The 27,517-nt window shown below is 36.8% G+C and overlaps 1 protein-coding gene across 1 annotated transcript in view; it reads right to left on the minus strand.

Annotated features, from left to right (window-relative positions):
- Nucleotides 1-27,517, minus strand: part of CA10 (carbonic anhydrase 10) — an 820,075-nt gene that overhangs the window by 488,090 nt on the left and 304,468 nt on the right. The window contains exon 4 of the mRNA XM_061140932.1: nucleotides 12,342-12,484. Within this exon, the coding sequence (XP_060996915.1) occupies nucleotides 12,342-12,484 (143 nt within the window). The remainder of the gene's footprint in view (nucleotides 1-12,341; nucleotides 12,485-27,517) is intronic.

Genomic DNA, 27,517 nt, shown 5'->3' on the forward strand with positions numbered 1-27,517 from the left:
CATATACACACCATTATATATAAAACAACAAAAAGGATCTGTTGTGAAGCACAGGGAACTCTACCCAATATTCTCTTATAATCTATTGATACATTGGAAAAGAATCTGAGAAAGACTGGGTATATGTATATGAATACCCAAATTACTTTGCTATACACCTAAAACTAACACCACAGTGTAAATCACCCAAACCTCAGTATAAAATAAAAATCAAATTGGAAAAATTAATGTCAAATGACTGATTTGACAGTTAATGATTTCCATAATTATGGCAAAATAGTTATTTAATTCAAATAACTTCCATAGAGCTTCCCTAATATCTCAGTTGGTGAAGAATCTGCCTGCAATGCAGGAGACCCTGATTCGATTCCTGGGTTGGGAAGATCCCCTGGAGAAGGGATAGGCTACCCACCGCAATATTCTTGGGCTTCCCTGGTGGCTCAGCTGGTAAAGAATCCACCTGCATTGTGGGAGACCTGGGTTCTATCCCTGGGTTGGGAAGATCCCCTGGAGAAGGGAAAGACCATCCACTCCACTATTCTGGCCCGGAGAATTCCATGAACTGTACAGTCTATGGGGTTGCAAAGAGTCAAACATGACTGAGCGACTTTAACTTCACTTCACTTCACTTCAACCTCCATTTAACTTCTATATATCTATGTTCACTTTTAATCTTTAATGACATTTATTGTCTTGTTTATAATTTTACAAGAAATACATTTTCATTGAAGGTAACAACATACATAAGAAAACAAAGCAAAAACAAACTATCACCTATAATCCCCATCTCTGCAGAGACAAACATCATTAGCATTTTGATGCATTTCCTTCAAGTGTCTACATATTATTTTTCTAATTGACATAAAATAAACTTATGTTAGTTACAAGTAACAAAATGTTGATTTGATATTTCAGTACATTAAAAATTATCCTCATGATATGTCTAGTTATCATCAGTCACCATACAAAGATGTTAAAATATAATTGACTATATTTCCCACATTATACATTTCACTGTATGACTAATTTTGTAATTGGAATTTTGTACATTGAATCACCCTCAGCTATTTCACTCATCCCTCCACCAATTTGCTTTCTGGTAACTACCAATTTGTTCTCTGTCTCTATTCGTCTGATCTGTGTTCTTTTTTGTTGTTTGTTTGTTTTGTTTTTTAACGTTTGTTCATTTCTCTTCTTTTTTAGATTCCATATATAAATGAAATCACATGGTATTTTTCTTTATGTGACTTATTCCATTTAGCATAATGCACTCTAGGTCCAAAATACCACTCCCTTTTATGGCTCTCCATTGTACATACATACCTTATCTTCTTCATGTATCTAAAGATGGATACCTAGGTTGCTTCAATTATCGTGATTATTGTAAACAATGCTGCTATAAATATAGAGATGCATATATCTTTTCAAATTAGAATTTTGGTTGTCTTTGTAAAAATACTCAGAAGTAGAATTGTGGGTTTAATTTCCATTTCTCTGATGATTAGTGATGTTTGGCATCTTTTCATGTATCTGTTGGCTATCTATGTGTCTTCTTGGGGCAAATGTCTGTTCAGGTTCTCTGCGTTTTTAAAAAAAAAATGGATTTCTGTTGTTGTTGTTGTTTTTAATGTTGAGTTATAAAAGTACTCTGTATATTGTGAATATCAACCCTCATCAGATATATCATTTGCAAATATCTTCTCCTACTAAGCCAGTGGCCTTTTCATTTTGTTGAGAGTTTTGATCTCTATGCAATAGCTTTTTAGTTTCACGTAATCTGATTTGTTTAATTTTTCATTGTTTCCCTTGCCTAAGGAGACATATGCAAAAAAAATATTGCTCAGGCCAATGTCAAAGAATACATTACCTATGCTTTCTTCTAGGAGTTTTGTGCTTTATGATTCTACATTTAGGTCTTTAATCCACTTTGGATTTATTTCTGTATAGTGTGTAAGAAAATACTTTCCTTTAACTCTTTAGTATGGAGTTGCTCAGTTTACCCAATGTTATTTACTGAAGACGCTGTCTTACTCCATAGTTTATTCTTGTTTTCTTTTTCATAGATTAATTAACCACAGGTGCATGGATTTATTTCTGAACTTTCTATTCTGTCCCATTGATCTATGCTTCTGTTTTTGTGCCAGTACCATAATATTTTGATTTATCCTTTTTTCCAAGATCGTTTTTGTTGTTTGAGGTCTTTTGTGTTTCCATACAAATTTAGCAATAATTATTTGTTTTGGTTTTATGAAAAATGCCATTGGTATCTTTGATAGGGATTGTGTTGAATCTGTAGATTGATTAGGTAGTATAGTTATTATGACAATATTAATTCTTCCAACCCACAAATACGGTATATCTTCCCAATTGTTTTTGTCATGTTCAATTAGTTTAGTAAATGTCTTCCAGCATTTCGTATATAGATCTTGTACCTTTTGATTAGATTTATTCTTGAGTATATTATTTTCTTCAAGCAGCTGTAAATGGGGTTGTTTTCTCAATTTCTTTTTCTGATGTTAGTTTACAGAAATGCAACACAGTTCTGTATAGTGACAATATATCTTGGATCATTAATGAACTCATTTTTTAGTTCTCATTTTTTGTTGGTGTCATTAAGATTGTTTCTATATACTATCATGTCAGCTGCAAATAGTGGCAGATTTATTTCTTCTTTTCCAATTTGAATTCATTATTTTTCTTCTCTGATTTCTGTGGCTAGAACATCCAACAATGTGGTGATAGAGGGCATCCTTATCTTCTTCCTGATCTTACAGGAAATGTTTTCAGCCTTTTACCATTGAGCATGATATTAGCTGTGGGCTCATCATATGTGGCCCTTATTGTGTTGTGCTATATTGCCTCGAGACACACATTGTTGGTAGTATTTACAATAAATGGTTGTTGAATTTTGTTAAAGGCTTCTGCTGCATCTGTTAAGATGGTGATATGATTTTTCATTCTTTGTTTTGTTAATTTGGTATATCATGTTGATTAATTTGTAGATATTGGGTCATGCTTAAATCCCTGGGACAGAGTCCACTTGATCATGGTGCATGATCCTTTCAATATATTGTTGAATTTGGATTGCTAATATTTTGTTGAGAAATTTTCCGTCTATTTTCATCACTGTGATATTTTATACTTTCTTTTTTCATGGAGTCTTCCTCTGCTTTTGGTATCAGGGTGATATTGATCTCACAGAGCGAATTCAAAGGTCTTCCTTTCACTTCAATTATTTTCTATAGCTTGAAAAAGATAGTTGTTAACTCTCCTTTAAATGCTTGGTATAATTCAGCTGTGAAGCCATCTGGTTCATCTGTGAAGCCACTTTGTATGCTGGGAATTGTTTAATTACTGATTCAATTTTATTACTGATAATCAGTCTGCTCATATTTCCAATTTCTTCCTAATCCAGTTTAGGAGATTATTCATTTCTAGAAATGTATCCATTTCTTCTAAATTATCCATTTTGTTGGCATATAATTGTTCATAAGGTGTTTTTACATCTTTGCATTACTGTGGTGTCAGTTTGACTTCCACTCTTTTTTATTTCTGATTTTATTGCTTTGGCTCATCTCTCTTTTTTGATGATTCTTGCTAAAGTTTACCAGTTTTGCTTGTATTTTCAAAGAAAACCATTGCTTTTCTCTATTTTATTTCTGCTCTGATTTTTGTTATTTCTTTCCTTCTACTAGCTTCATTTTTTTTCTTCTTTTTCTAGTTCCATTAGATGTACAGATGGGTTGTTTATTTCAGGGTTTTGTTGTTCTTTGTTTACTGAAAAAAAACTGCATCACTACCAACTTCCCTCTTAGAACTGCTTTAGTTGGATCTCATAGATTCTGGACTGTGTATTTCTATTTTTATATGTCGGACACAACTGAGCGACTGAACTGACTGACTGATTGACCCACTGTATGACTTCTGATTGAAACATTTGGTGCATTTAACTTTAAGATAATTATTGTTAACTATGGTTCAACAACAGACTGGTTCCAAATACGAAAAGGAGTACGTCAAGACTGTATATTGTCACTTTGCTTATTTAACTTACATGCAGAGTACATCATGAGAAACGCTGGGCTGGATGAAGCACAAGCTGGAATCAAGACTGCCAGAAGAAATATCAATAACCTCAGATATGCAGATGACACCACCCTTATGGCAGAAAGTGAAGAGGAACTAAAAAACCTCTTGATGAAGATGAAAGAGGAGAGTGAAAATGTTGGCTTAAAGCTTAACATTCAGAAAACTAAGATCATGGCATCTGGTCCCATCACCTCATGGGAAATAGATGGGGAGACAGTGGAAACAGTGTCAGACTTTATTTTGGGGGTACTCCAAAATCACTGTAGATGGTGACTGCAGCCATGAAATTAAAAGATACTTACTCCTTGGAAGGAAAGTGATGGCCAACCTAGATAGCATATTAAAAAGCAGAGACATTACATTGCCAACAAAGGTCCATCTGCTCAAGGCTATGGTTTTTCCAGTGGTCATATATGGATGTGAGAGTTGGACTGGGAAGAAAGCTGAGCGCCGAAAAATTGATGCTTTTGAACTATGGTGTTGGAGAAGACTTTTGAGAGTCCCTTGGACTGCAAGGAGATTCAACCAGTCCATCCTAAAGGAGATCAGTCCTGGGTGTTAATTGGAAGGACTGATGCTGAAGCTGAAACTCCAGTACTTTGGCCACCTCATGAGAAGAGTTGACTCATTGGAAAAGACCCTGATGCTGGGAGGGATTGGGGGCAGGAGAAGGGAATGACAGAGGATGAGAAGACTGGATGGCATCACCGACTCTATGGGCATGAGTTTGAGTAAACTCTGGGAGTCTGTGATGGACAGGGAGGCCTGGCTCCGATTCATGGGGTTGCAAAGAGTCGGACACGACTGAGCAAATGAACTGAACTGAACTGAACTGAATGCAAGCGTCACCATTTTTTTTTTTTTTCCATTTATTTTTATTAGTTGGAGGCTAATTACTTTACGATATTGTAGTGGTTTTTGCTATACATTGACATGAGTCAGCCATGGATTTACAGGTGTTCCCCATCCTGATCCCCCCTCCCACATCCCTCCCCATCCTATCACTTGGGGTCTTTGAATCAGCATCACCATTTTTAAAAATTATTTTGGGATTGTCTTTTGTGGTTCTTATTTGTTCCTTTCTTCTTTTGATCTCTTCCCTTGAGATTTGGTGACAATATTTAGCACTATGCTTGGATTCCTTTATTGTGTGTGTTTGTGTGTGTATCTGCTATCAATTTTTGGTTTGCAGTTACCATGAAATTTTTATATAGCAATATATGATTATTTTAAGATGATGAGTTCTTCACTTCAAATGCATTGTAATAACCTTCCTTTTTTACCCCCCATACTTAATTTTTCACACCACATTGTATAGCTTTCTGGTTTGTGTATTTCTTAATTACTTATTATAGATATAGATAAATTCACTCCTTTTGCCTTTTAACTTTCCTACTAACTTTCTAGAAGTAACATAAAAAAAAAAAAAAAGTGTGTATTTCATCATAGAGGACTAGAATGAAAATGTAGGAAGTCAAGAGGTACCTGGAGTGACAGGCAACTTTGGCCTTAGAGTACAAAATGAAGCAGGGCAAAGGCTAACAGTTTTAGCAAGAGAACACACTGGTCATAACAAACATACACTTCCAGCAACACAAGAGAGAAGTCTACACTTGGACATCACCAGATGGTCAATACCAAAATCAGATCGATTATATTCCTTGCAACCAGAGATGTAGAAGCTCTATACAGACAGCAAAAACAAGACTTGGAGCTGACTGTGTCTCAGATTATGAACTCTTTATTGCAAAATTGAGATGTAAATTGAAGAAAGTAGGGAACACAACTAAGCCATTCAGGTATGACCTAAATCAAATCCCTTACAATTATACAATGGAAATAATAAGTAGATTCAAGGGATTAGATCCGATAGACAGAGTGCCTAAAGAACTATGGATGGAGGTATGTAACATTGTACAGGAGGCAGTGATCAAAACCATCCCCAAGAAAAAGAAATGCAAAAAAGCAAAATGGTTGTCTGAGGAGGCCTTAAAAATAGCTGAGAAAAGAAGAGATGTGAAAGGCAAAGGCATAAATGAAAGATATACCCACCTGAATTCCAAAGCATTCAGAGTTCCAAAGAATAGCAAGGAGAGATAAAAAGGCCTTCTTATGTGAACAGTGCAAAGAAATACAGGAAAACAATAAAATGGGAAAGACTAGTGTCCTCCTCAAGGAAATCAGAGATTCCAGTGGAACATTTCATGCAAAGATGTGCACAAGAAAGAACAGAAACTATATGGACCTAAAAGAAGCAGAAGATATTAAGAAGAGGTGGGAGGCACACAGAATAACTATACAAAAAAAGATCTTAATGACTCAGATAACCAAGATAGTGTGATCACTCACCTAGAGCCAGTCATCTTGATGTATGAAGTCAAGTGGGCTTTAGGAAGCATCACAATGAACAAAGGTAGTGGAGGTGATGGAATTCCAGTTGAGCTACATCAAATCCTAAAAGGTGATGCTGTTTAAGTGCTGCACACAATATGCCAGCAAGTTTGGAAAACTGAGCAGTGGCCATAGGACTAGAAAAGGTCAGTTTTCATTCCAATTCCAAAGAAAGGCAATGCCAAAGAATGTTGAAACTACCACAAAGTTGCACTCGTTTCACATGCTAGGAGAGTAAAGCTCAAAGTTCTCCAACTAGGCTTCAAAAGTATATGAATGAAGAACTTCCAGATGTTCAAGTTGGATTTTGAAAGGTCAGAGGAACCAGAGATCAGATTGCCAACATCCATTGGATCACAGAAAAAGCAAGAGTATTCCAGAAAACCATCTACATCTGTTTCATTGACTATGCTAAAGCCTTTGACTATGTGGATCACAACAAACTGTGGAAAACTATTAAAAAGATGAGAATACCAGACAACCTTAATTGCCTCCTGTGAAACCTATATTTAGGTCAAGAAGCAACAGTTATAACTGGACATGGAACAACAGACTGGTTCCATATTGGGAATGAAGTATGTCAGGCTCTATATTGTCATCTGCTTACTTAATTTCTGTGCAGAGGTACATGAAGAGAAATGCTGGGCTGGATGAAGCACAAGTTCAAATCAATATTGCCAGGAGAGATATCAATAACCTCAGATATGCAGATGGAACTACCATTATGGCAGAAAGTGAAGAAGAACTAAAAAGCCTCTTGAGGAAAGTGAAAGAGGAGAGTGAAAAAGATGGCTTAAAACTCAACATTAAAAAAAAAACTAAGATCATGGCATCAGTCCCATCACTTAATGACAAATAGATGGGAAACACTGGAAATAGTGACAGACTTCAATTTCTTGGTTCAAAAATCAATGGAGACAGTGACTGCAATCATGAAATTTAAAGAAGTCTGCTCCTTGGAAGAAAAGTTATGATCAATCTAGACAGCATATTAAAAAACAGAGAGATTACTTTGCCGACAAACATCCGTCTAGTCAAAGCTATGGTTTTTCCAGTAGTCATGTATGGATGTGAAAGTTGAACCATAAAGAAGTCTGAGTGCAAATTAAGACATGATGCTTTTGAAATGTGGTGTTGGAGAAGACTCAAGTGTCCCTTGGACTCCAAGGAGATCAAACCAGTCAATCCTAAAGGAAATCAGACCTGAATATTCCCTGGAAGGCCTGATGCTGAAGCTCCAAATCTTGGTTATCTGTTGTGTAGAGCCAATTTGTTCCAAAAGGCCCTGATGCTTGGAAAGTTTGAAGACATGAGAAGAAGGGGAAAACAGAGGCTGAAATGGTTGGATCCTATCACTGACTCAATGGACTTGAGTTTGAGCAAGTTTTGGGAGATGAAGACAGGGATGCCTTATGTGCTGCAGTCCATGAGGTCACAAAGAGTCGGACACAATTTACTCACGTAACAACAACAAAAATAGCTAGTTTTATAAATGGTTGATCTCTTTTCTTTATAGTATATTTTCCTTTGCCAATGAGATTTTTCCTTTTGCAATGTTCATATTTTTAGTTGTCATCTTTTCTGCTTAGATAAGTCCCTCTAACATATCTTGTAAGACAGTTAGTAGTGCTGAACTCGTTTTTTTTTTTTTTTTTTTTTCTTGTCTCTAAAACTCTTTTTGTCACCTTCAAATTTGAATGATAGTCTTGCTGGGTAGAATATTCTCATTTATACGGTTTTTCCTCTAATCACTTTAAATATATTGTGACACTCCCTTCTGGCCTATGCAGTTTCTGCTGAAAAATCAGTGTATAGACTTATGAGAAGTCCTTTATATGTAACTAGTTGCTTTTATCTTGTTACATTTAATATTCTATCTTTAACTTTATATTTTGCAATTTTAATTACAGTGTCTTAGTGTGGCCCTCTTTTGTTTTATCTTATTTGGAACTCCTTTGCTCCGTGGACCTGAATCTGTTTCCTTTCACAGGGTAGGGGAGTTTTCAGCTATTGTGTCTTCAAATAAGTTCTCTGCCCCTTTCTCTCTCTCTTTTCCTTCAGTCCACTAGAATAATAGAGTGATTGATGTTGTTTCAGAAGTATATTAAACTACCTCCATTTTATAATTATTTTTTTAAGCTTTTTTTTGTTCTGTTAGGGTGACTCCCACTGCTCTTTTCCAGTTAACTGATCCATTCCTCAGTATCATTTAATCTAATGTGATTCCTTCCACTGTATTTTAAATTTTAAATTGATTTTTAAATTTAATCTTTTTTAAATTGTATTTTTAAATTAAATTTCAGTTCCATTTGTTTCTTTACATTTTCTAATTGTTACACTTCTCACTGTGTTCTTCCTTTCTTCTCCTGAGATCACTGAGTATCTCAGTGGCTGTAGACTGCTTATCTCCATTTTGTTAACATTTTTTCCTGAGATTTTTGTCTTGTTCCCTCTTTGGTACATATTTCTATCTCCTTACTTTGCCTATTTTCTGTGTTTATTTCTAGTGTTAGACAATTTGATTACCTGATTTTGGAGAAGTGGACTCATGTAGGAGATACTCTATGGAGGCTATGAACACATTCTCTTCTGGTCAGCAGAGCTCTATGCTCTAAGAGTGCCCTCTATGTGGCACTTTCTGTTGTGTCAGGGCCAACTTCTTTGTTGACCATCACAGCCATACATTCTGGGAGCTCATCTTCTTGGTACAGGACACCTTAGTTGGTGAGCTTAATGTGGGGCTTGGACCTCTCTCTCCTTGGAGAGAAGCTCTGCATTTGTTATTGTTCTCCTGTTTATGGGTTGCTTAGAAAGGGGTATGGGTCTTGACTGTATTATGTCTTTACTCCTCATATCCATTTCATTGCAGCTCTTTATTTATATCTTCAGTTGCAGAAAATCTTTCAGCTAGTCTTGAGGTTCCTGTTGATAGTTGCTCTGTAATTGTAACTTGGTGTACCCATGGGAGGAGGTAAGCTCAGGGTCTTCCTATTCCTCCATCTTGGCAACATTTCTCCCCAAAATAGGATTCTTACATGCATATGCAATGCAACCATGTGTGAGTAATGTTTGAAAGTATGCTTGTTTTGGATTTTGTCCATAAGAGTCCTATGTGTCAGATATGAACAACTGGAATAAAAAGTACCATTGTTTAAAAACTACCATTGTAAATAAGCAACTTGAAAGGTAAAAGAAATCATATTTCACATATGATAAATACCTTTTATTATATTAAGGCATGATTATACTTTGATTTCCATCTATTATTACTCTCTACATTCCTGTGTTCACATTGAATTTCAGCCCTAACAAAAAACAAAACGAAAACAAAAAGCAGAAAAACAAAAAACTAAAACCTGCAGTTCATCATCTGAGCCTTATGCCAGTTCAAATATGTTCAAACAAACATAGCAACACTGTCAGGTACTGCATCAAAGCGGCTTCATGGGTTTGTAAACCCGGTTCATTTAAACATGAGCAAGAATGATGTTCATGGATAAAAGTGTGAAATAAAACACATGATGACTGGGATGGATTTTGCATGTTGATACCCAGCTGATCTTAGGCTTCAAAATGTGGCAGCTTTCCCAAATTCTACAAAACCTAATCTTTCAGGGAAATTTTTAAACCTTCTGAGTTAGATACACGTTTCTTTGAGGAAAAACTAAATTCAGAGCCACTGATTTGAATCCTCACTTCCAAAATAAACCCCAATTCATGAAGAAGCATCTCTTAAAAGATTGCAAGCATGATTTAACTATTGTCTATCAAGTTTAGGTATTTTATTACCCCTTAGATTATCCAACTACCATCTGTATTTTACTTTTGACCTTTCACAAATTCAAAGGATATCATCAGACAATTCTCAGCTGTTCTAACAGCTGACAACACAAATCATGCCAGATATAAACTTAACACCATCAAAACGAAGTATTTCAAAAACTCCAAACTCCAATGCACTTAAAAGTTGACTGGGATCAGGCACACTTTATTAAATTGAAAATATACTTTAAAAATTACATAATAACAAAAAACACTGAAAAGCAACATAATTTATGAATGATTTTTAACTCCAGCTATCTCTCATTCTCTTTTTTTACAATACATTTTAGAGAGAAGTTGTCTTAATTTTGTTTTTTAATTTCTTTCACATTAAGGTTTTCCTCTAAGATGGTATGATGAAAAATGAAACGTACATATTCACTATTTTTGTTAGCTTAATTCCTATTCCATTCCACTCCCTATGTACTATCTACCCAATAATGTTTTAAATCCTTGCATACCCTTATGAAAGAATTCAGTTCTTTAACATGGCATCAGGATCTCATCTCACATTACTCTCCCATATTTATTTCCTCATCAACTCCTCTTCAGTCTCTTTGCTTCAGCCTTTCTGGCCATCTTTCAGGTAATCTCTGGAATTCAGGTACCAACCTTCTGTCTACTTTGTGTGTGTGTATGGTTACTTTTTTAAAAATTTTCACTTTGCCTAGGGTACAGTTATTTCCTCAATCATCCTCTTCAAGAAAGAAAGAATGATTGAATACTCAAATTTGTCTTTTTTAATACACTGGTCAGGGAACCTATACATGGTTATGATGACTTGAATGATCAACTTTTTAGAGAAAGTTATATATTGCACCCAATTCAAGTTCCCCTTAGGGTTTGCAAAAATACAACTGCAAATGGAAGAATAATTAAGGCAGGTTAGTTTTTTACAGAATCAGAACAATAAACTACATGACCCTTTTTATAAGGTCCTTTTTATAGGACTTTTTTTTTTATAAAAATGCTTCCTAAGTCATATTTAAAAGAGCATACAAACACTACTTAGCTAAATCACAAGAAGATCTTTCAAAACTTGCCTTGTGACCTGAATCAGAGTTGCTAACAGCATTTTGATGGGCCATTTGACTTTTCTGTATATGTGTGAAAACTACATGACAGGAAAAAAAAATGTCAGAAAGCAACTTGTGGTAATCAAGGTGAACCGACTGCATAAGGGGTGTAGAAATCAGACCCCAGGGAGCCCAAACCCTGGAAAATCAGTTACTAGCAATAGCAAAAGTTATCCATAATTTTAACCACAGTTTCTTGCACATAAATGATTTTCCATTTCTCTTGAGTTCACAATAGTAAGTCACCTTCAAACACAATTTTCTGTATGACTTTTTTTTTTTTTTTTCCCACCTTCAACAGCCTACTCAACAGTAAAAGGCAGTTAAAGAAATGCTAGGTTCCTGTAATGAGAAGACCCCATGGACATTATACTCTTCTATAAATTAAGGAGGAGCTTATCATGGGTGGGGGGAGAAGAAAGGAGGGATGTTGGTGTGAGAATAGGAATGATAGTTCAGGATTTCTATATCGGAGCTAGGATTCTTAGCCAGGAAGTCCTAGTAAGATTAATTATTGATTTTCTCATAAACCACCTAAGGTGGTTGTTGTTTGTTTTTCCTTACAGCATGATAAATGTCTGATTTTACTTTTGATAAAAACATTTTCACTTTTTTGAGGTTAAAAGAAGCCCCAGTAAAGAGGTTTCTGAGAAGAATAATTTCCCAGCATGATATTTAGGGGCGGCAAACAGTTTTCTGACCTTCCTTCATAGGCTTCCAAGGGATAGGATCTTAGGAAACATCCAGGGAGTACAAAGAAGTAATCAGAAGCATGGAAATTGACTGGGTAGGGAGAAAAAGCATGATTAAGACATATTTGTTCGCAATAGACCTGAAGTCTGTGATATTACTCCTGGGTGGAAAGACAGACTCATCACAGAGAACAAGGACTAGAAGTTTGGCTTTCAGAATCAACATCTCCCCTATCCTCAACTTCACAATGGAAGCAAGATGGCTACTTACCTTCCTGCCCCCAGTGTTGATGCGAAGGGGTGTCAGAAAGGGATCAAAGATCATATGACTAGTCTCTATGTTGACTGGCGACTGCCGTTTCCCCACAGAACAAAGATTCCAAGCTGAGTTCACCAATCCCCAGAAAGAAGGAACTAGAAACAGGGGGAAAAAAAAAAAAGTAGAATTAAGCTGGGTGGAAGGCTGGGGAAACAATATTATAAGAACTATGTCACAAAAGTCATAAAATCAGAGAACTATACAATGTTTTCCACCCATAGACATCCTTGGGTGTCATTATGGCAGTTTCCTGGCCTGAATCTTGGTCAGCTTCTCTAAGTCTTACCTTCATGATGTCTTAATATCAGAGATTCTTATTTCAGATTCACTTATCCTGTGGCCTCTTTGATGGGTACAGTCAATACTAATACCTTAATAAGAAGATGGCACAGACCAGCCACATCAGATGTTCATACTGAGGTGCATTAAACATTTAGCAACTCCGAGCTGATACTTTGCTTCTTTGTTTGACAGGAATGATATAGGAATCAAACTTGTCCTAGAAAGTAGCATTCAACATATACAAGGTATTATGTTATATGTTGTCAAGACCAAACTGAGGGAGTGAATTATTTTATGAACCCCCCCAATCAATATCAGGGGCTTCTCTGGTGGCTCAGTGGTAAAGAATCCACTTGCCAATGTAGGAACTCAGGTTCAACTCCTGGATGAGGAAGATCCCCTGGAGGAGGAGATGGCAACCCACTCCAGTATTCTTGCCTGGAGGATCCCATGGATGGGGGAGACTGGCAGGGTACAGTCCATAGTGTCGAAAAGAATCAGCCACAAGTGAACAACTTAGCATGCATGCATGCAATCAAGGCCAAACAGCTTGGCAGTTTGACTTAATGTAACAGCAGCTGAAGAATGTGTTCATTGATAAGCAGAAAAGGATGGAATTGAGTGCTGAATGGAAATATCCAAAAGGAAACCATCCACTTATCTTCAGTGTCACAATAAAGAATCTATTAAATAAATTTCTGTCCTATTTCCAGTCCTATTTTACTCTCTTTAGTTAGCAGAATAGTAGTGTAGCTAACCTACTAATTTTGTATCAGTGATGATCAGAAGCTGTATCTTCAACCTTTCCCTGCCCCCTTAGTATCTCTCTGGATCCATGCGTCATGCCTCTGAGATTATATGGTCATCATTCATTCATCCATCTACCGCATTCATCAGCAGTACAGTGAACTATTATTGCATGTCCATCGCTGGGTTAGGTTTAATTTTGAAGGCAGATATACGTAAGTACAATTACCACACTGGGGGTAGGGAACAGTATACAGTTAAGTCAACTGTGTATAAAACTCTAGAAGAGGGACACCAAAGCCTGCAGCAGAGGAGGTAAAGAACAAGAGCCACAACCCTCTCAAAAATATCTACTCTCTCAGGAACTCAATACAATTTTTAATTTACAGCAGTCATCATTCCTTCCCATGTCATGGGTGAAGAAAACAGGCAAGAGAGGAATATGGCAAATATCTGCCAAAGATACTATGAAAGAGAAAAGTATTGGACCAGATAGTATGTCTAATCTCATTTAAATTCAAACTTCTATAACCCTTTTAACTGTTACAGCAATTATTGTGTAGAAGTGGGAGAAGAGATAAAAACAATTTCCTTAGAGCCTTAGAAGAATGCTTCAACACCAAAATTAGGTGGACTTTATTAGAGTGGAAAAAGTTGGCTTAAAGCTTAACATTCAGAAAACTAAGATCATGGCATCTAGTCCCATCACCTCATGGGAAATAGATGGGGAGACAGTGGAAACAGTGCCAGACTTTATTTTTTGGGGCTCCAAAATCACTGCAGATGGTGATTGCAGCCATGAAATTAAAAGACGCTTACTCCTTGGAAGGAAAGTGATGACCAACCTAGATAGCATATTAAAAAGCAGAGACATTACTTTGCCAGCAAAGGTCTGTCTGGTCAAGGCTATGGTTTTTCCAGTGGTCATGTATGGATGTGAGAGTTGGACTATGAAGAAAGCTGAGCGCCAAAAAATTAATGCTTTTGAACTATGGTGTTGGAGAAGACTTTTGAGAGTCCCTTGGACTGCAAGGAGATTCAACCAGTCCATCCTGAAGGAGATCAGTCCTGGGTGTTCATTGGAAGGACTGATGCTGAAGCTGAAACTCCAGTACTTTGGGCACCTCATGCGAAGAGCTGACTCATTGGGAAAGACCCTGATGCTGGGAGGGATTGGGGGCAGGAGGAGAAGAGGACGACAGAGGATGAGATGACTGGATGGCATCACCGACTTGATGGGCATTAGTTTGAGTAAACTCCAGGAGTTTGTGATGGACAGGGAGGCCTGGCGTGCTGCAATTCATGGGGTCGCAAAGAGTCAGACACGAGTGAGCAACTGAACTGAACTGAACTGAATTATTGTGAAATATGGCAAATAACTTAATTTGGATAAATCCATGGTAATAAGCCTCTGGTACCTCCATTCCCTTCAATTTACAAAGTTTGAATTAGCTTTCCAGTTATAACAAATTTTCAAAATGGCAGCAATGACCAGAGTGTCATAAGGAGAAAGAGAAGGATGAGGAGGGGAAGAAGTAGATAGGAGAATATGTATATGTTGTTCCTTGGCACTTTCATTTCCCATCATTATTTAAGCTATTTTATCACTGCAAATCACTTTATCATTAGAAGGTACCATGACCCAGGAAAATTAAAATTTTAAGGAAGCTCTTGCATTAAAAATATTTTTTTAAAAATATAAACTATCATCTCTAAAGTGCTCTTTTAAATTCACAGAATTTTATACTTATTTCTCAATCATTTCAAGATTATAAAAATAAAAGCTTTATAAAAATAAATGCTTTATAAAAATAAAGCCTCCATCAGTGCATATTCCTACCTGTTTTTGTCAGTGATGTACATAAACATGGCCAATGTGAGGATCCTGGGGATATATTCATGGCACTGCCACAAATTAGCTGTGTTACCTTAGATAGTCATTTATTTCTTGGACCTTTGTTGGTATCTATGGCCTCAGACATAGGCTGAATAATAGACTCTTCCAAAGATGTCCACATCCTAACCCCAGAACCTGTGAATGTGTTACCTTATGTTGTAAAATGTACTGGGCAGAAATTACTAAAACTAATTAATTGATTATTAATTATTACTAATAAGCATCTTGAGATGCATAGATTACCTGGATTATCTGGGCCCAACATAATAACAAGGGTCTATTTTCAGAAAGAGGTGTATAAAGATCACAGATACAGAGAAAAGATTTAAGGATGGAAAGAGAGGTCAGAGAGGTCAGGAGAGGAGTAAGAAAACATGAGCCAATGAACACAGTTGGCCTCTACAAGCTGGAATAGGCAGCTTGAATAGATTCTTCCCCTAGAGCCTTCAAAAAGAATACCAGCCTGCTGACACTGAGACTCATTTCAGACTTCTCACCTCCAGAACTTTAAGATAACACATGTGTTATTTTATGTCACCAAGTTGCTATTATTTGTCAGAACCACAATAGGAAACTAATACAATTCCCTTTCCTAAGATGTCTTAGGGACCTTCCTTGGAAGGCAGATGCGTGATAAACATAGCAACAGCTGGCAGATATTGCATTTTAAATACTCGTGTGGAAATTATTAGCAAAAATAATCCAAACCCATAAATGCATTGTGCTGCTATTTTATGGTAGCGTGGGTGGGCAGATGCTACTGCATTTCATTAATAAACTTCACACCCCAAAAGTACCCGATAAAAACACAAACAGTGGAAGTTTTACATGAACATCTGATTTGCTTTTATTGGACATGGCATTCTCTATGACAAAAAGTTTCAGAGTTTTATGAATCCACTTCGCTGCTGAAGCCTGTTTGTCTGGTTCTAACTGCATGCTTAGACAATTGAGAACCAATCTTTCTTGTTCAACTGTGCCACTAGTTTCACTCCTGAAAGGGTATCAAAGTTTATTCACCACTGCATTGCTCATTTTAAATCAGCCAGAAATTAATGATCTTTCAGAAACTGAAGCCACCTTAGAAGTCATCTAACCTAAATGACTACAATGAAATGAAGGCCATAAGGGGAGGGAATGTCCTCAGCTCAAAGCCACCCAGCCAGGGAGAGGCAGGGAAGGACAGAGTAAGCATCAGTACTCAGGTCTCAAGACTCAAACTGCTGGAAATCCCTTGCTCCCTAGCAGGTTTCATACATGAGCAGATTACCAGAATCAGGGTTTCAGTGTCAAGTTGTTCTTGTGGCCATTGTAAAACTTTTACTGCCATTTCTCTTTTTGTAAAGCTAGAGGTCCATTAATGTCTAGACGCCAGTTAAAATCAATTTCAAGTGCAAAAGTTTAAATCAATTGCTTTAAATATCAATCATGTCAAATAAAGTTAGGACTTTAGAAAACCATTCAACTATAGGTGGGTAGAAAAAGCTTTCAATTCAGGCAAAAAAGATGTGTTTCATCTGCAGGGCCCCAAGAAAACCTAATGGGGATGACTGCTCATGAAGAGCAGGACTAGTCGAGATGAAAGAGGTCAATGTTCTAAGAATCACTGTATGTGCTGAGACATAATTAATGTGTCAAACCAGTCAAGGGACCTCAGATGAAAAAACGACCTAGAATAAGTCTACAAAGGTGGTATTAATCTAGGTTCTAGGGAAAAGGAAGGCTGTGAAAAAAGAAGCAAGGGGTGCCCATACTTATTCAGTCCGGTCACTCAGTCGTGTCCGACTCTTTGCGACCCCATGAACCACAGCATGCCAGGCCTCCCTGTTCATCGCCAACTCCCGGAGTCCACCCAAACTCATGTCCATTGAGTCAGTGATACCATCCAACCATCTTATCCTCTGTCATCCCCTTCTTCTCCTGCCCTCAATCTTTCCCAGCATCAGGGTCTTTTCCAATGAGACAGCTCTTTGCATCAAGTGGCCAAAGTATTGGAGTTTCAGCTTCAGCATCAGTCCTTCCAATGAACACCCAGGACTGATCTCCTTTAGGATGGACTGGTTGGATCTCCTTGCAGTCCAAGGGACTCTCAAAAGTCTTCTCCAACACCACAGTTCAAATGCATCAATTCTTCGGCACTCAGCTTTCTTTATAGTCCCAACTCTCACATCCATATATGACCACTGGAAAAACCATAGCCTTGACCAGACGGACCTTTGTTGACAAAATAATGTCTCTGCTTTTTAATATGCTATCTAGGTTGGTCATAACTGTCCTTCCAAGGAGTGTCGTTTAATGTCATGGCTGCAATCACCATCTGCAGTGATTTTGGAGCCAAGAAAAATAAAGTCAGCCACTGTTTCCACATCTATTTGCCATGTAGTGATGGGACCAGATGCCATGATCTTAGTTTCCTGAATGTTGAGCTTTAAGCCAACTTTTTCACTCTCCTCTTTCACTTTCATCAAGAGGCTCTTTAGTTCTTCTTCATTTTCTGCCATGGAATTAGCCTGTGGATCTTACCTGCAGAGCAAAGCTGGGCAAAGGAACTAAGGCTCCAAGATTCAGAGTAAGAAACTCTCCCTCTATGGATTTGTGCAGAACTCTGTTATCCCTAGACTTTTAATACTTAACTATGCTCCATATTTTTTATCCTTCAGGTTTATAAACACCTCATATTACCCTTGGAAAGAGAAGTGTCTTTGTAGAATGCTAGGACAGTTTCTATTTTCAAATTTAGAGAATCACTGCTGAATTATTTTTCTAACTCCCATGGTTTTCCCAGTCAAAATTTTAATTTTCTACCATTTTTAAAAAAGCATCAGTCATTGTGGCTTATTGGCTATGGAGGTCTCCTTTTCTGGCTGGATTGATACAACTTACTTTTGAGAAAAATGCGAATGCAAATAAAGTAAAATAGAGTGAAAATTAATTAGTGGAGAATTTGTCTGAAATGTTTGAATGGCATCATCTCTAGAATCCTTTTCACACAATCTTTTAATTTACATACCAGACACCAGAAGACACACCAGACTTAGATAGTTTTGCAAATTAATTTTCACAGAGCCTAAACAAATGGAACTTAACTGCTTCATCATAGCTATTTGTTATCTTGCCAAAACATTTCCCTGTGTTAATGCTGTCATTGTATCATAAACTACAAATCCCAATAGTCCTTGGCTCTTGGTCTAATGAGCTATACAGGATGCACAGTGACTGTGATCTCAGCTGCTTAAAACATGAGTCATGGAAAACTCAAAGTCAAACCTATCAGCTGCTTTTCAAAAACAAGTGAAACAAAAAGCTCAAGTTCGTTTATTAACACATCATGGTAACCCCCAGATAAAACCAAAAGACTCCCACTAGAAAGAAATAGTTTGAGAGAACAATGAACTAGAGGGATTAATTCTGATAGAGTTAAAATTTACCTTGATGCCATTTCTATCCTAGAAAAGAATCTCTAGAGTCAGATTGAGCTCTTAGGCATCCTCCTTATTCATCTGTCCTGAATTGTCATTTGTCATTTCAGCAGAATTTCCAGAGACCATGCTGTTATGGTAGGGAGTTTGGCACTTGGAATTAATTTATGGAATTTATGGGACTTGCTAAATTCTATGGAAACAAAACAGACTCAATTAAACACTGTTTATTGGCAATCTATTGTGTGCCAAGCATTAGGCTTGATACTGAGAATTCCTGCAGCAAATACTTACTGAGGACCTACACTATATGCCAGGCAATGTCATCATTTCTGGGTAGTCAGCAATAAATTAAACAGATATGGTTCCTGCTCTCATTATCCTGCAGTTTAGTGGGGAATATGGGAGATACTGTTCATCTTATTGTTTATCTCCAAGTTTATATATGCATATACATGCAATTAGAACTACTTGTAAGTATGTTCTAGAAACAAAACAGTAATGAATTATAGAATATAGTATGGATGGGGAGATAACCTAGATAGAATGGTAAGGAATAATTTCTTTGGGAGCGACATCTAACAGACTCTCAAAGGACTGAGAGCAGTTACTCTTGGAAGAATGGCAGGGGAGAGGGTGTTCAAGGCAGAGGAAAGGCACAGGTCTTAGCAGAGAAGAGACTGATGTGTTCAAGCAGTGAAGAGGAAGTCAGTTAATCTAAACTTCATGAGCCACATGAGAAGAAAAATGAGATGAGATGAGATAAGATGAGTTTGGCCGGGGAGATCAGGGACAGGGATTTGCATTTTACCAGGGACAGGGATTTTTATTAGAAAGCAACCAAGAATTTGGGCCAAGGGAGTGTTATGGTCTGATTTATGAAGTAAACACATGCATCTACCTTGGTTGGAATACAACCAAGAGTGAGCCTGATGACCCTTGGAGTAGTTTTGAATAGGAAAAGAACTGGTTTCTAAGCAACAGTTGGGTTTTTATGAGAATCTAATCCTATTGCTATATATATATATATATATATATATATATATATACATATATACATACACTTATATACATATATATATACACTTAATTCTAACTTGAAGGCACACTAATTGAATGTTTTAAAAACTATTCTCTTCAACATGTGTGTCAATAAAGCAACATTTTCCCATAAGCCAAATAGAGCATTATAAGTAATCATTTGAAGCAAGGGATGAAGAGATTCAACTAAGAAAACCTTCTTTTGCTTTCAAGCAATAAACTAAGTCCTCAACTTTTCAGCCAAAGGAAAGCAAATGGAAGTTGGAAAAAATGAATACTAGCATAAAACATATTTTCAGTGAATTCAGTCTTACAAATAAAGGCTCCATTTCAATACAGCAATTTCTATTTTAGGGTTGTAAAGCATATGAATATAGTTTAAATAAGAACTTTTCTTTGCTTTTTCCTCACCAGAGCTGATTTACTGTCCCTTTCCTTATTCTCAACTGTAGTAAATCTCCACTTTGAGCCATTATTAATAAGCATTCTTGAAACACTGACTGCTGCAGGTTTCTGGCCCATTTCATATTTCAGATTTATATCATGAGGGGAACTGGCTTTGAATAATTCCTTTGCCACTGGACTGTTCTTCCATTGTTGGGATTCTGATGCATATTACATGGCTTCTAACTAGGGCTTCCCCTTCTCTCACTTGGGAGTCTCTAAAGTGTTGGAAATATTCCACTTAATACCAATCATTTAAAATGATGTTCATCTAAAAATTATGGAACATCTCCAATGAGCCAGGTTTTTTTAAATGCCCCTACTCTAATGGAGACCTTTAATGGTGGGAAGCTAACAAATCATGTTATAATAAAACATGTGTTATAATTAGGCATGTGAATATTAAAGTCTAAATAGAGACAGGGGAATAAACTGACTCTGATCCTTCCCTAAAGTGTTGGCATTAGCCTTTCTAGCAGAAGAGACATTTGGATTCATCACTAAAGTATGAACAGAAGCTGCAAGCATGCAAGTCTTATACTAGTTAAAAGATGAAAGTTTTCCTAGAAACCGAGAGAAATTATTCCTGGAATTTGAATAACTATTATGCAGGGAGATTTTAAACCATTGAATCTTCTGACTTCTCCAACTTGGAGAGTTTTTTATTGTATAGGAGAAAGACCATGAGCTACCATATCCTTAACAGGTGGTGGGGAAGAGAGGAAGCTTTCAGATCCCCACATAACCCAACCTGAATTCAGAGTAGGAAGCAGTGTAGGTCATAGGATTGGTAACTTAATTTCATATGTTTAATGGGCCATATGAGATTAATTGTTAGATCTATAACTCTTAAGGTCTAGATGAATGAAGGGAGTGAACAGTGATATAGGTTATCCTAGATGGTTTTATCACCAAAGAAAATAATTTTAATTTAGCTTTAGAATTTGTTGAATCATTTGTTTGTACAGTGGCTTCATCCTACTGTATGAGATTGGTTCTAACATGGTAACTGGCTTGCATCCCTACAAACACATCAACAGAGGGTTAAGTAAAAGGAAGAGGGGAGTTTTCCCAGCTCTGTGCTAGGAACTGGACATATCTTATTTTGCTTAATCCTCCCCACAATTCTGTGAGATAATACAACTGCTGTTTTTCAAATGAGAAAAAATTAGACTTAAAGAGGTTATGTGACTTTCCAAGACCATTTAGCCAGTAAGTAGATGCTGCTGCTGTTTAATTGTGTCCAACTTTTTTGTGATCCCATGGCCTGTAGCCAACCAGTCTACTCTGCCCATGGGATTTCCCAGGTAAGAATACTGGAGTGGGTTGCCATTCCCTTTTGCAATCCAGTAAGTAGAGGGACTAGAATTTTGGATTAGTTCTTTTGTCTAAGATAAAGGAATAACCAGACAGACAAAGGAACCAAAGTAATGCTTTTGTAGTAACATGTGAAACAATACACAGGTGTATAAAACAGGTAATCATCTCCCTCTTCCCCCTTCCAATGACAATTCTGAGGTAATTGGTGTGAACAATTTAACATCTTTTACCATGCTCATACAAACACATTCAAATACATATACATATAGAGAATTTCCACTTATAAAAAAAAAAAAAAACATTTTGCTTCAAGTAACAGTATACATATCCTCCATGTGTAAGGCTACAGAGCTTCCATAGGTTGAATATACCTTACCTTTCTAAACCCATTTCATAGATGAAAGACATTAAGCTTATTTCCATTTTATGAAACGAAAATTAATGCTGCAATAAATAACTTCAAACATACTTTTCATATTAGTAGTGTTTTTTAGACAAAGTATGTTGTTATTCAGTTGCTAAGTCATGTCTGACTCCTTTTGACTCTATGGACTGCAACACACCAGGCTCCCGTGTCCTCCATATCTCCTGGAGTTTGCTCAAATTTAAGTCCATTGAGTCAGTGATGCTATCTAACCATCTCATGCTGTGTCACTTCCTTCTCCTTTTGCCTTCAATATTTTCCCAAAGTATGCACATGCTTTATTTTAATAGATGCTGCCTCAAAACTTTAAAAGATACTGGCAGTGTCTATGAATACTTGTGTTCCTATCAGCTACATTTCCCCATAATCTCCATGACCCTGAATGCTATTTGCTTATTTATTTTGGGGGGGGGGGGGGAGTTGCACATTTTTCTTTAAAAAAAAAAAAAAAAACTTTAACTAGAGGAAAATTACTTTATAATATTGTGATGGTTTTTATCACACATCAACATGAATTGGCCATAGGTATACATATATCCCCTCCCTCTTAAACCTCCATCCCAACTCCCTCCCTATCCCAACCCTCTAGGTTGTCACAGAGCACCTGCTTTGGGTTCCCTGCATCATGCATCAAACTCCCACTGGCTATCATTTTAAAACATATGGTGATACGAATGTTTAAATACTTTCTCTCAAATCATCCCACCCTCTTCTTGCCTCTCTCCTTTGCTGCCCTCTAAGTAAGATCCTCAGTACTATTTTCTAGATTCCATATATGTGTGTTAATATACCATGATATTTGTCTTTCTCTTTCTGACTTACTTCACTCTGTATAATAGGCTCTATTTGTTTGTTTATTTAGTTATGGCAATCTAACAGGAAGCATGGAATTTCACTGATTTAATTTGCACTTTTTAACTACTGCCAAGGATGAGTATCTTTTCATGTGCTCATTAGCTATTTTCATTTCTCTTTTGATCATATTCTTCATGTATTTTTCTCTGGACTATTTATGCTTTTATGTGATTTTTACCTATCATTTGGATTCTAGAAATATTAGCCCTCTGTCACACGCTATCAATATTTCCTCCTAGCCTATTACCTAACTTTTAACTTCATTTTTGGCATTCAGTTATCTAGGCATTTTTAAAAATTTTATATGGCTGGATTTATACATCTTTTTGTGAATAAGATTCTGTGTTTTCTGTATTATTTCATATTGCATAATCAACTAGAGTATATAAGCATTTTTCTAAATGTTAAAAATATTTTATTGTTATAATTTCTACAATTTTATCTTATACTATGACACAGTGGTTTAAGATTTTTCCCAGACATAAAGTGAATAATGCCATTATTATTAATTAAATAAATCATCATGTGACCAAATTGACTGTTACTTTTATCACACATTAAGTTTCCATATACATTACATTTTTTTCCAATTTTTCTGGATTATCCAAACTATATTTATATTCCTATGTCAGCTCCATATTGTTTTGAGTATAGGAAAATTTAAGATCATTTATGAGATCAGGCTTCCTGCTCTCTTTCCCCTGATACCTCTAAAGGACCATAAATGTCCCAGGGAAATTTGCTAGAATTAGTCACACTAGGAACTTAACTATTCTAAATTCTGAAAAATTTACCAACATGCTGTTGGACAGCTATTCCATATAAATTCAAACATCTGATGAAACACTTAAAATGCTGCAAAATATGTGGATATCTCAGAATACAGTGCCCTTTATTCATATCTAGTTGAGTGCCCTATATCAATATTGTAAACTTTCTCTCCCTCTAATTCTCACTCTGTCTTTATGTATGCACAAAGCTACCTATTATACATATGTCAAAAGTTGGCAAATTGTGAGAGCCCTGTTGCCCAGATGTGTGTGAAGATGAGTAGTCATTTGCAATTCAGTGTGTTCATATTCATGTAATCTTACAGAAATCTCCAGCAGTTTCAGTCTATCTTGACTTTGGCAGGTATTGAAGGTATTTTCTTTACCATTTTCAAAAGTAAGGGCTTTATTATCTTCATAATGCATCAGAAAAATTAATCTTCATGTCATCACTGAATCCTGGGACCCAAATACAGTAGAATCTGTCACTGAACAAGGAACAAAAATACACAAATGATCTGTTGGTCTTTTCCTAGTTCTGCACTGGGATGGATTGTCCAATAAGCCTGCATGTATTTTCTGTTGAGATGATGGATTTAGCTTCTATAACATAGTGACTTCTACCAACACATTTAATATCTCTTCTTAACATTCCTATTTGACTCTTGATCACCATGCTTCCTATTAGCAAGCAAGAAAACATGCAGGCATTTCACTAGCTGTAGATCTCTATCATCCCCAAAAATCTTATCAAAGACCAAATCTGGGTGAGTTCTCTGCTTTGGAATGATTCTTGTCCAACCTAGATACCACTAGCCTAATCCAGGTTCCCAATATCATGTACTTTACTTTTTGCAACAATTCCTTAGATAAATTCCCCAACTCCAGGGAATGTTCCACATCACAAATGGTATGAGAGCTGAGCATACAAGGAGGAATCATGACTGGAAAATGGGCTACATCTGTGGTTCACAACAGAATTTAGTACACAAGAAGATCAATATACTACTACTGTTGCCTTTAGCTCTAGAACTCTGATTCTATGCCATTATTCCACTCTCAGTTCCCATATCAATGCTTGGCACACACACCAATTCAACAACTACTTAATAGAGCAGAGAGAATGAAAACCACAATCTCAGAAAAACCAACCAAAATGATCACATGGATCACAGTTATATGTAACTTAATGAAACTATGAGCCATGCTGTGTAGGGTCACCCAAGATGGATGGGTCATGATGGAGAGTTCTGACAAAATGTGGTATATTGGATAAGAGAATGGCAAGCAAATTCAGCATTCTTGTCTTGAGGACCCCATGAGCAGCATGAAAAGGTAAAAAGATACGACACTAAAAGACAAACCTCCAGGTCAATAGGTGTCCTACATGTTACTAGAGAAGAGCAGACAAACAGCTCAAAAAGGAATGAGGAGGCTGAGCCAAAGCAGAAACAGCCAGTTGTGGCTGCATCTGATGGTGAAAGTAAACTCTGAGGCTGTAAGGAACAATATTACATAGAACCTGGAATGTTAAGTTCATGAATCAAGGTAAATTGGAAGTGGTCAAAAAGGAGATGGCAAGAGTGAATTTTGACATGTTAGTCATCAGTGAATGAAAATGGATGTTAACGGGCAAATTTAAAGCAGATGAACATTATATCAAATACTGTGAGCAAGAATCACTTAGAAAAATTGGAGTAGCCCTCATAGTCAGCAAAAGAGCCTGAAATGCAGAACTTGGGTGCAATCTCAAAAAATGACAGAATGATCTTGATTCGTTTCAAAGGCAAACATTCAGCCTCACAGTAATCCAAGTTTATGCCCCAACCACTATTGCCAAAGAATACGAAGTTGAATAATTCTAAGCAGACCTAGAAGACCTTCTAGAACTAACACCAAAAAAAAAAAAAAAAAAAGTTGTCCTTTTCATCATAGGGGACTGGAATTCAAAAGGAGGAAGTCAAGAGATATCCAGAGTAATAGGCAAGTTTGGCCTTGGAGTACAGAATGAGGCAGGGCAAAAGCTAATAGATTGTTACCAAGAGAATGCACTGGTCATAGCAAACAATCTCTTCCAACACAAGAGATGACTCTACACCTGGACATCACTAGATGGTCAACACCAAAATCAGATTAGTTATATTTTTTGCAGCTGAAAATGGAAAAAAAAAAAAAAAAAAAAAACTCTACACAGTCAGCGAAAACAAGACTGGGAGCTGACTGTCACTCAGATCATGAACTTATTGCCAAATTCAGATTTAAAATAAATAAAGTAGGGGAAAACACTTGGCCATTTAGGTTGACCTAAATCAAATTCCTTATGGTTATACAGTGGATGTGACAAGTAGATTCAAGGGATCAGATTTGATAGAGTGCCAGAAGAAATACGGATGGAGGTTTGTAATATTGTACAGAAAGTGGTGATCAAAATCAACCCCAAGAAAAAGAAATGCAGAAAGACAAATGTCTGAGTAGGTCTTACTATAGCTGAGAAAATAATAGACGTGACAGGCAAAGGAAAAAAGGAAAGTATACCAATCTGAATATACCAATCTGAATGCAGAGCTCCAAAGAACAGCAAGGAGAGATAAGAAAGGCTTCTGAAGTGAACAGTGCAAAGAAATAGAGGAACAAACGGAATGGAACAGACAAGATCTCTTCAAGAAAATTATAAAGATACCAAGGTAACATTTCATGCAAAAATGGACACAATAAAGGACAGAAATGGTATGGACATAACAGAAGCAGAAGATATTAAGAAGAGGTGGCAAGAATACACAAAAGAACTATACAGAGAACATCTTAATGACTCACATAGACACAATAGTGTGATCACTCACCTAGAGCTGGACATCCTGGAATGTGAAGTCAAGTGGGCCTTAGGAAGCATTACTATGAGCAAAGCTAGTGGAGGTGATGGAATTCCAGCTGAGCTACTCTAAATCCTAATGATGATGCTGTTGAAGTACTGCATTCAGGAAATTTGCAGGAAATTTGAAAAACTAAGCAGTTGCCATAGGACTGGAAAAGGTCAGTTTTCATTTCAATCCCAAACAAAGGCAATGCCAAAGAATGTTCAAACTAGCACACAATTGCAGTCATTTCACATGCTAGCAAGGCAATGTTCAAAAACCTTCAAGCTAGGCTTCAGCAATATGTGAGACAAGAACTTCCAGATGTACAAGCCAGATTTAGAAAAGGCAGAGAAACCCGAGATTAAATTGCCAATGTCTGTTGGAGCACAGAAAAAGCACTGGAATTCAAGAAAAACATCTACTTCTGCCTCATTGACTATACTAAAGCCTTTAACCATGTGGATCACAACAAACTGTGGGAAATACTTAAAGAGATGGGAATACTGGACCACTTTATCTGTCACCTGAGAAACCTGTATGCAGGTCCAGAAGCAATAGTTAGAACTGTATGTGGAACTAGGGACTGGTTCACAACTGGGAAAGGAAGATGTCAAAGCTGTGTATTGTCATCCTACTTATTTAACTTATATGCAGAGTACATCATACAAAGTCCGGGATGGATGTAGCTCAAGCTGGAATCAAAATTGCCAAGAGAAATATCAATAGCCTCAGATATGCAAATGACACCACCCCTCTTGCAGAAAGTGAAGAACTAAAGAGCCCCTTGATGAAGGTGAAAGAGAAGAGTGAAAAAGCTGGCTTAAAACTCAACATTCAAAAAGCTAAGATCACAGCCTCTTGTCCCATCACTTAAAAGCAAATAGACAGGGAAAGAATGAAAATAGTGACAGACTGTATTTTCTTGGGCTCCAAAATCACCACGGATGCTGCCATGAAATTAAAAGATGCTTCCTCCTTGAAAGAAACACTATGGCAAATCTAGACAGCATATTAAAAAGCAGAGATATCACTTTGCCTACAAATATCCATATAGCCAAAGTTAAGGTTTTTCCA

Source organism: Dama dama, chromosome 5, assembly GCF_033118175.1.
Source record: "Dama dama isolate Ldn47 chromosome 5, ASM3311817v1, whole genome shotgun sequence".
NCBI classification, from domain to species: Eukaryota; Metazoa; Chordata; class Mammalia; order Artiodactyla; family Cervidae; genus Dama; species Dama dama.